At 40.6% G+C, this 10,048-nt stretch overlaps 1 protein-coding gene across 4 annotated transcripts in view; it reads right to left on the reverse strand.

Moving 5' to 3' along the window:
• LOC149451646 (E3 ubiquitin-protein ligase UBR3-like) overlaps positions 1-8,764 on the reverse strand; it is a 207,428-nt gene extending 198,664 nt beyond the window's left edge. For all 4 annotated transcript variants that reach the window (XM_089690539.1, XM_089690541.1, XM_089690540.1 and 1 more), the window contains exons 1-3: positions 8,638-8,764; positions 5,464-5,692; positions 2,382-2,561 (exon numbers count right to left, since the gene is read on the reverse strand). In XM_089690539.1, coding sequence (XP_089546665.1) covers positions 2,382-2,561; positions 5,464-5,692; positions 8,638-8,757 — 529 coding nt within the window. In that variant the 5' untranslated portion in view covers positions 8,758-8,764. The remainder of the gene's footprint in view (positions 1-2,381; positions 2,562-5,463; positions 5,693-8,637) is intronic.
• Positions 8,765-10,048: the final 1,284 nt, after the last annotated feature.

Consider the following 10,048-nt stretch of genomic DNA (forward strand, 5'->3'; position numbering starts at 1 on the left):
TACTTTGGGTAGATAGAATTATTAACACAGTAGAGATTTTTATCAGGAGCGCAACACAATATGAATTATTGGAATATCATTGCTAGCTTGTTTTCTCTTTGAAACCCCAATGGAGAGATTTCCAAGCCATTGTTCCCAGACTTGTTCTTGCAAGCAAGGGTTTCTGACACCCTGACATAACAAGGGTATATTCTATACAGACAGAATAGGACCAGCTCTGCTCCTAAGATGCAGACTTGAGACCTCAATTGCAGAGGTGATACCAACAGGATTCTAAAAAATATATATTTAAAAACACAACTCACTCATTGTGACCATGTGTGGACTTGGAGCACCGCTCAAACCTGGAGGATAACAGGTGTCCCTACCAGTATTCAGAAAAGTGGGAGCAGGCATCAGGCACTAATTCAGAAGCGTGGACATATGTGGGGTAAGACGCTGCTCAAAACCAATCCAGTGCTTAACCACTTCCCGCCCGGCCTATGGCCGAATGGTGACCGGCAAAAACCCTCACCTTTCCGGGTGGACACCATATGGCGTCCTTTCAGGCATGCGCACTTTGAGAGCCTGCAGATCTGCGCAGCGGCGCGATCTGTCACCGGCCGTGTACCTCGGACACGGCCGATGACAGATCTGAGTACCGGCCCCGTTGCCAGTACCATGTGACCAATCACAGCAGGTCACATGACAGTTGTATACAATGGATGGCTTCATTCATGCCATCCATTGTATACTAGTGTGTCTAGCTGTTAATGGTCACAGCGATCACATGCACAAGCTGGGCCAATCACAGCCCAGCTGTGTCATGTGATTAGCCATGGCCAAATCACAGCTAAGCACAAGAAAAAAAAAAAAAAACCCTGAATGAATCGATGTCATTCAGGTAAATGCTTGCTTATAGCAAAGTAATTCTTTGCTATAAGCAAATTGTGTATACAATGTACTACTTTGGTCATAGTGAAATATGAAAAAAATAAAAAAAACTTAAAAAATAAAATGTAATAAATTATATATTTCTTTTTCATACCGTCACCAGTCAGTGTCCCTGATCACCGCTATGCCAGTTATATGATGACACTGTACTGCACTAGTGACAGTACGTAAAAAAAAAAAAAAAATAGTGAAAATAATTTTGTTTCATTTTTTCATTTTCCGAAAAATTATGACAAAAAAATACAACTTCAAAAAAACTCGCCATGCCTCTTATGAAGTACGGACTGTCTAATTTGCAAAAAGGGGTCATTTGGAGGACATCTGTACTGTTCTGACATTCTTGGACCTCAAGAAATTAGATTGGCTGTCAGTACTTCAGGATTGATCAATATTCAGATCTATACCATAGTTTGTGAACTCAATAACTTTCCTACAAACTAAAAAATACATCCTAATTTGGGTTATTTTCACCAAAGACATGTAGCAGAATACATCTCGGCCTAAATTTATGAACAATTATTTATTTGCAAACTTATAACAGAAACAAAGAAAAACATGGGTTTTTTTCTCAAAATTTTCAGTCTTTTTTTGTTAATTTAGCAACAAATAAAAACCCCAGTGGTGATTAAATACCACCAAAAGAAATCTCTAGTTGTGTGAAAAAAAATGATAAAATTTTAGTTTGGGTACAGTGTTGTATGACCGTGCAATTGTCATTCAAAGTGTGAGAGCACTGAAACCTGAAAAACGGCCTGGGCAGGAAGGGGGTAAAAGTGCCCTGTATTGAAATGGTTAAAATGTGGATATGGCTATTGCTGCTCCAGCAGCGCAATAATCATGTAGGCTCTGCACAGTGCTTAGTGTCCTGGTAAAGCACTGGCAAGTTTACAGTATTCATGAAAGAACTAGAAGGGCTTGTTCACACCAGCAGCCACTGGATTGAGCTGTGAGGGGATGTGCAATACACTGTAATGACACAAAACTGTATACTTTTTTTCAACTTTATTGAAATGTCACAAATCATATTTCATCTATTTCTATGCACCACAGCACATTACAAGGCCATCTAGCGGATCACAATATGCTGTACTGAAAAAGGAAAAAGTATAGCATGTCCTATGCTTGGTTTCTTATTATATATGTAACCATACCTGCTTACTAAATATGAAGGCTTAGCTTCCTTCTTGCATTGATAGTCATCATAGTTATACTTCAATGCCCCTTCTCACAATGCAAGTCTATAGCTAACCTGCAATCCGAATGTACTATCTTTATTCAGTCTTTAAACACTATACCAGCCTATTTCTGAATGTTCGGCGTCAGGCAAATCCAGCTCAAAATGAGAAAATGAACGAACGAACAAAACAATGTTACACAAGCAAAAACAAAACATTCAACAAATACAAAGTTATATACTACAGCATAATTCAGAAAACAGTTATGCATACCTTGAAAGAAAGATACAAAATTCATCCAAGTGACTAACAATCCATGATCCTCTAAGAACTTTTTGGCTACACTTTGGTGAGACAGAATATTTATAAAGTCACTGACAAGCGGCCAGTACGTATTATTCTTGAGTAATGCTTCCCCGCAGTTTACTACAACGTGTAAACTGTTTTCTTCATCTGAAACAAAAAAAAAAAATAAAAAAGGAAAAAGAAAAAATACATATACACTATATAAGCAGTTTTACCTGTCAGATGATTTGTAAAGCGGTAAATCCCAAGCAGATTTATACAGCACTGCTAGGCAGTACTACCAGCTGAGTGACCTGACTTTTCTCCACAATGTAGTCTGATAATCTCTCTGCCCTAGCCTGCTAATAGACAGTGGAAGGGTGGCAGCAAGTTCACCCCTCTGCTCCTCTCAGCACATGTTCCTTTAGCATGTGCATGGCTCTCAGTGTTGCCTATCCCATTCTGGGTGCTGCTGTACAGGTTATTAACCGTCTGATATTAAAACAAATAAGGTAGTTACACTAGCTGCATATAAAAATAAAATTAAATTCTTTATTAAAAAAATGCAATAAATGGTGTATTTTTAAACCTGACACGAGTTCAGCTTTAAAGAGACCCTGCCACTTTACCGTTCAGGGCAAACTGGCAAAGGTCTGTATATAGCCCACCTCCTAGCCACTTTGCCTTTGCAGCCCTCTCCCACAAGCAAATACCCAGTGTAAGGGGATGTTAGATCTCCGAGGAATCCGTGATATCATTCCCTGTCATGTGACATTGCTCTGAGGGCCTAATGAGTAGTCTAGGTCCGAGCACTGCATCATTGATGGAGGACATATGCTTCTCCTTACCCAGAAACACCAGCTGTTTTACAGTGGATGACACACTGGATAGTGTCAGGAAAGTGCTGGAAATGGAAGTATAAAGTGGTCGGGAATGGTGAGGGGGGGGGGGGCATACATAGACCCATCTTTTTTCAGGTGTCAAGGGTCTACTTTCTTGCTCAAGGATGACAAAAGCGGGTAAATTATAAAGATTTGTAAAGTTACTAAAGGTTTCACTTTTTGCAGTTAGTTGGTGAAAAATCAGGCAATGCATGTGTAAATATTACAATGAAAGATGTAACTAATACCTTGTGGGGCACAAACTTAAATAATTACACTTTGCTTCAGATACTAAATGCATATGATCAGAATTTAGGTAAAGATTTTAACCACCACCCAAGTCCCTAACAAAATACACTAAAAGGTAACCCTGACCTGGCATAAACATTTCTAATGTAACACTGCAGCAATATGCAGCGCTAGCATGTAAATGTGTTAGTAGTATATTTGCAGGCCTTTTGATTCTAGGCCCAGATTGTAAATGGAACCTAGAACCTTCTGCCCAAATTGAGATCAAGTCCTGCCTAACCGGAATTATTCCCCATACCCTGTTATGTACAGTGGGACAAAAAAATATTTAGTCAGCCACTAATTGTGCAAGTTCTCCCACTTAAAAAGATGAGAGGCCTGTAATTGGCATCATAGGTAGACCTCAACTATGAGAGACAAAATGAGGGAAAAAAATCCAGACAATCACATTGGCTGATTTGGAAAGAATTTATTTGCAAATTATGGTGGAAAATAAGTATTTGGTCAATATCAAAAGTTCATCTCAATACTTTGACCTCTGTCATTGCCAACAAAGGATATATAACAATCGTTTCCTGTAAGTCTTCACAAGGTTGGCACACACTGTTGCTGGTATGTTGGCCCATTCCTCCATGCAGATCTCCTCTAGAGCAGTGATGTTTTGGGGCTGTCGCTGGGCAACACGGACTTTCAACTCCCTCCAAAGGTTTTCTATGGGATTGAGATCTGGACACTGGCTAGGCCACTCCAGGACCTTGAAATGCTTCTTACGAAGCCACTCCGTTGCCCAGGCGGTATGTTTGGGATCATTGTCATGTTGGAAGACCCAGCCACGTTTCATCTTCAATGTCCTTGCTGATGAAAGGAGGTTTGCACTCAAAATCTCACGATACATGGCCCCATTCATTCTGTCCTGTACATGGATCAGTCGTCCTGGTCCTGGTCCTAGAACATGATGTTGCCACCCCCATGCTTCACAGTAGGTATGATGTTCTTTGGATGCAACTCTGCATTCTCTCTCCTCCAAACACGATGAGTTGTGTTTCTACCAAACAGTTCTATTTTGGTTTCATCTGACCATATGACATTCTCCCAATCCTCTTCTGGATCATCCAAATGCTCTCTAGCAAACTTCAGTCGGGCCCGGACATGTACTGGCTTAAGCAGGGGGACACGTCTGGCACTGCAGGATCTGAGTCCCTGGTGGCGTAGTGAGTTACTGATGGTAGCCTTTGTTACGTAGGTCCCAGCTCTCTGCAGGTCATTCACTAGGTCCCCCCGTGTGGTCCTGGGATTTTTGCTCACCGTTCTTAAGATCATTTTGACCCCACGGGGTGAGATCTTGCATGGAGCCCCAGATCGAAGGAGATTATCAGTGGTCTTGTATGTCTTGCATTTTCTAATTATTGCTCCCACAGTTGATTTGTTCACACCAAGCTGCTTGCCTATTGCAGATTCAGTCTTCCCAGCCTGGTGCAGGTCTACAATTTTGTTTCTGGTGTCCTTCGACAGCTCTTTAGTCTTCACCATAGTGGAGTTTGGAGTGTGACTGTTTGAGGTTGTGGACAGGTGTCTTTTATACTGATAACAAGTTCAAACAGGTGCCATTGATACAGTTAATGAGTGCAGGAAAGAGGAGCCTCTTAAAGAAGAAGGTACAGGTCTGTGAGAGCCAGAAATCTTGCTTGTTTGTAGGTGACCAAATACTTATTTTCCACCATAATTTGCAAATAAATTCTTTCCAAATCAGCCAATGTGATTGTCTGGATTTTTTTTCTCATTTTGTCTCTCATAGTTGAGGTCTACCTATGATGCCAATTACAGGCCTCTCTCATCTTTTTAAGTAGGAGAACTTGCATAATTGGTGGCTGACTAAATACTTTTTTGCCCCACTGTAGCTGTCAAATGCCACACAATAATACTATTCAGTAATATGCTACCTTGTAATTCACTTTTAATAAGGCAACTTTCCATCATGTAGAGCAGCACAGTGACCATAATGTCCAACAGTTGGCATTCTTCGGTGACTTGGCGGGCCAGCTCCTCATTGCTGAATAGCTGGACACTGATATGCACAATTCTATTAGACATTGTGTCCGATTCATGGCTTTTCTTCAGTGTTTTCATGATGAACGCATAGTGCTGTACAAATGTTTTTGTAAATGCCATCTGAAAAAAAGAATTGCATGGTTATGAGTAAAATCTGCAGAAAATAGTTATGAGTCAACTGTTAGCAAACTAAAATAGTGCCAGAATACAACGTCCATAGGGTTTCCTCCATTCACCTTGTTTGTGTGGGTGAAGAAAACACTGTTAAAATGGCTGTATGTGATAATTTCCTTTTAATTTACAATGCATGCTCATAATAAAGAAATTCATTCCAGGTACAGAAATTCTTTGCAAAGCAGAGCTGTAAATAAGCTGCTCTCCAAGGTTTCATACAATTTCACACAACCTTTGCAACAACATTCACTGTTTTGATCTACTGGGTCAAAGGACTTCCATGTCCAGTCAGCATGTGAGGGAACTTCCAGTTTTGTGTCGACGAAGTCCACAAGAAAAGATTCATGTACATGAGTAGATGTCCAGAATCAGCAAAAGCTATGTGATGCTAAATTCAGCAGGTGTAGCAATCACTTCTGTGTACTTTGTAAAAAAAAAAAAAAAAAAAATAATATATATTTCATACAGAAGTAATAACTTACTTTTGCAGAAGCTGGTCTGCATACATTTTGCAAGCAAAATTGCCCTACTTCCCCTACTTGTGCCTCAATCTCCCCTTAAGGGATTCTCGAAGGTAAAGCTCCCCTCTGTAGTTGCTGGGGGTGGAAAATTGCTAAACCGCGTCATCAAAAATGCTGTACACTCTAACCTAGTCTTTGGCGGCAGAAATTAATAAAAATGGTACATCGAGAAGTGACAGAGCCTAGGCGGCAGTAATTAGGCTAAACAGGAACTCCGATATAGAGATCTTGCAACTAAATTTTCCTAGAGATAAAAGTACCTGGTATGTGGTTTGCCTGCATGCAATCAATTCTGCTTTGGGTAAAATTAGGCTATAAACTCTGAATCCTCTCATTTACCACCTAGCAAAAAATTCATGCTTGCTGTCTTTTAAATCATACCTTACTTTTTCTCCCACTTTGGCAAAAACAACTGCCTATGGCACAATGTGGACATCCAAACCTTAAAGCCTTTAGGTAAATTTAAAAAAAAAAAAAAAAAATCAACACAAGGGACATTATTTACATTTAAGGCTAAGTGGTCCTTGCGCTGGCTGTCAAAGTAAAAAGCCAAAGTCCTCTGCCCCTTCCCATTGCAGGCCAGCAGGAGTTAAACAGGATGGCTATAGACAAACTTTGACAATCATGCCAAGGGCCAGACTGTGATCCAATCCCACACTGAAAAACCAGGTTCCTGGGCACTAAATACATTTGCAGAAAGACTGACAGGATGTCAGGATCCAGATCCAAACCCAGGACCTCAGCTGCATTTTTTTTTTTAAACTGTGCCACCTGAGATGCTGGATTGCCTGATCCTTTGAACAAACTTACTTTAAGTCTTGTTTTTGGTTAACCTTGAACTTCTAGCTCCTCCCATGAACTATTTAAGTCAGGTCTCTGCACTTCCCATTTGCCAGATTATTGTGCTCTTCTCCAGCCAATATCTTGCGCTCCTGCTGTTGCCCAAACCCTGTCTACCACTTCTTCCAAATTTTGGCTTGTCAATTGTCTAAGCTTCTGCTTGATTCCTACCTGCGGCATCTGCCAGACCCAACTTGCTCATCCCTTTCGTGGGGCAATCCTGAGGACAGCGAACTGGCACTATCATAATGCAAAATCCATCTCCAGCATCAGGAAATCTAGTGAAGACCAGTTAGTCCAAAATTTAACCACTTGCCCTCCAGAGGATTTACCCCCCTATTTCTGACCAGGACATTTTTTGCGTTACAGTGCTGCGTTACTTCAACTGAAAACTGCGCGGTCATGCAACGCTGCACCCAAGTGAAATTGACATCCTTTTTTCCCATGAATAGAGCTTTCTTTCGGTGGTAAGTAATCGCCTGTGCGTTTTTATTTTTTGTGCTATAAATAATTTTAAAAAAACGATTGAGGAAAAAAAAAAAATGTTTTTAACTTTTTGCTATTAAACATGTTCAGTAAAAAATTGTTTAAAAAGAAAAAATCAAATTTTGTCATAACATTTATGCCAAAATGTATTCTGCTACATGTCTTTGCTATAAAAAAAAACCAATACGTGTAAATTAATTGGTTTACATGCAAGTTATAGCGTTTACAAATGGCAGTATATATACTGGGATTTTTTTTTTTTACATTTTTACTAGTAATGGCGGCGATCAGTGACTTATAGCGGGACTGCAGCGGGCATTCTGACACGGACAGACATGGTGTCACTGACATCCCCAGTGACACCAAATACAGTGATTAGTGCTAAAAAAAAAAAAAAAAAAAAAAAAAAAAGCACTCAAACTGTACTAATGGCACTGGGCAAGAAGGGGTTAACACGTAGGGCGATCAAAGGGTTAACTGTGTGCGGATATGCATACTGGGCTGTGTTTGTGCTTCACTGTAACCACACTGCTTTGCATGGCTGTGCTATGCACAGCCATGCAAAGCAGCGTGCAGGAGTGGACAGGGGAGATAACTGTTTTGTTTACAAACAGTTCTCCCCCCCAATCAGAGATGCTTGGCAATCACCAGGTGATGGCAAGTAATCACCAGCCAGGACCTGGTGATTGACAGCCGCGGCAATGAGTGTATATATACACATGTGATTTTGCGCACCCGTGCCGCCTTGTAGCAGTACTTCTGCTGTAGGGCGGACGGGAAGCAGTTAAAGAATCAGCCACAAAAAAAAAAAAGTTGATGGAAAATAAGGAAGAGAAAAATCCCAGTAAAAAAAAAACATTCACACCCTAAGTCCTGGATGCTAGATTAACAAAAAAAAAAAAAAACCCCCAAAAAACAAAAACAAGATGTGTTAGCAAACGGGGTTATCCAAAAGCAGGGGCTGGGCTGCACAACCATAAAATGAATATCTCCTAAACATGCAGGATTTGACATATCGCATTCTTAATTCAACATTTTGTTTACCTTATACGCTTGATCAGGCAGCATATTCAGTAAAAATGTAACCATCTTTTGGGGGAATTCATACTTCACTGTCCAAAATAATAATTCTTCTAGAAAACATTTATGTTTCAATACATCCATAATAGACTGATCTATAAACAATTAGAAGATAAGACATGTGAGGTACAACAGACTGAACCATCAACATCTTAACAGCAAATACAGTTTTGAGAGCTACAGTTCTTTCTACCATGCGAATATTAAAAAAAATAAATAAACCGCATAACAAAAATGAATTTGTTTTACAATGCGTAAAGTGTTACTAGGCCCAGGACCCTGCATTCACTCTATCTGGTCTCCCACAGTACACGGAAATGCAATTATTGTAGTAAATATAAACTGCTAAATACCTTTTCTCATCAGCAGTTACAGCAGTCTTGTGACTTCTATCCGTGTCCAATGTCAGTGTCCAACTGAGCACTGGTTAAAGCTTGTAGGAGCTTTCTTTCTGCTCTAGGACGATGCAAAACCCCTGACCTTTGTCTGGACAGTGCCGATTGGCCCTGTGCTGATCACATGCACTCTCTCAAGAAAAAAAAACAAACCTCTCTAGCAATACACACTAAACTGAGCATGTGCAGAATAGCCACGGTCCAGTCTGTCTTATCAGGAGATAAGACGTGGACATTTGAACAAAGAGGAGGAGAAGTCAGGATCAAACGGCCTTTTTACACAATACAGAGGATTAACCCCTTAGGGTTAGAGTATACAAGCATGCTTTACTGCATATACAGACTGATTTTACTGTTTTGGGTTTAGTAACACTTTAAGCGATGTAGAGATCAAGATCCAAGTGATAACAAGCAGTTTCACCCATGTTAATGTACACTAAAGTTCTGATATGCTAAAGTGGCCTTTCTCATCCTTTTCAACATGAAGAAACCCTTGAAATAACTTTCCAGTTTCAGGGAACCCTTGCTAATACCTACTTTCAGGACCGGGCTAATCATAGGGCACTCCATGCATTTTCCCGGTGGGCTGGGGCTGCATGCCCAAGGGCTTGGAGGTGATGGAGCGGTGAGCCACACTCTCCTCTCCCTGTGATCCTGCTCTGCACATCTGCAGCCAGGAAGGGAGAGATGAGGGCTGCTTCAGTGGAGATGGATGTATGTAGGCAGCTGTATATACTTGCACAGCCCAGTCTGGGCAGCTTTGGCGCACTGTGAACCAGGACTACACTAATATTTGTTCTCAACTCTGCTATACAATCCCTATTCCCTACCACCGTATTCAATAAGCCATGTAGTCTCTCTACCACACTATCTCCATATGCTATTCTGCACATTTCCTAGTCTCTTACTCCATGTGCCATGCTATATGTTCTATATTCCACACCACTTTCTCCACATGCAATGCTGTACATTTCCTGTTC

The sequence above is a fragment of the Staurois parvus genome, unplaced genomic scaffold, assembly GCF_062004578.1.
Source record: "Staurois parvus isolate SC_StPar_1 unplaced genomic scaffold, SC_StPar_1.0 ptg000530l, whole genome shotgun sequence".
Taxonomy (NCBI): domain Eukaryota; kingdom Metazoa; phylum Chordata; class Amphibia; order Anura; family Ranidae; genus Staurois; species Staurois parvus.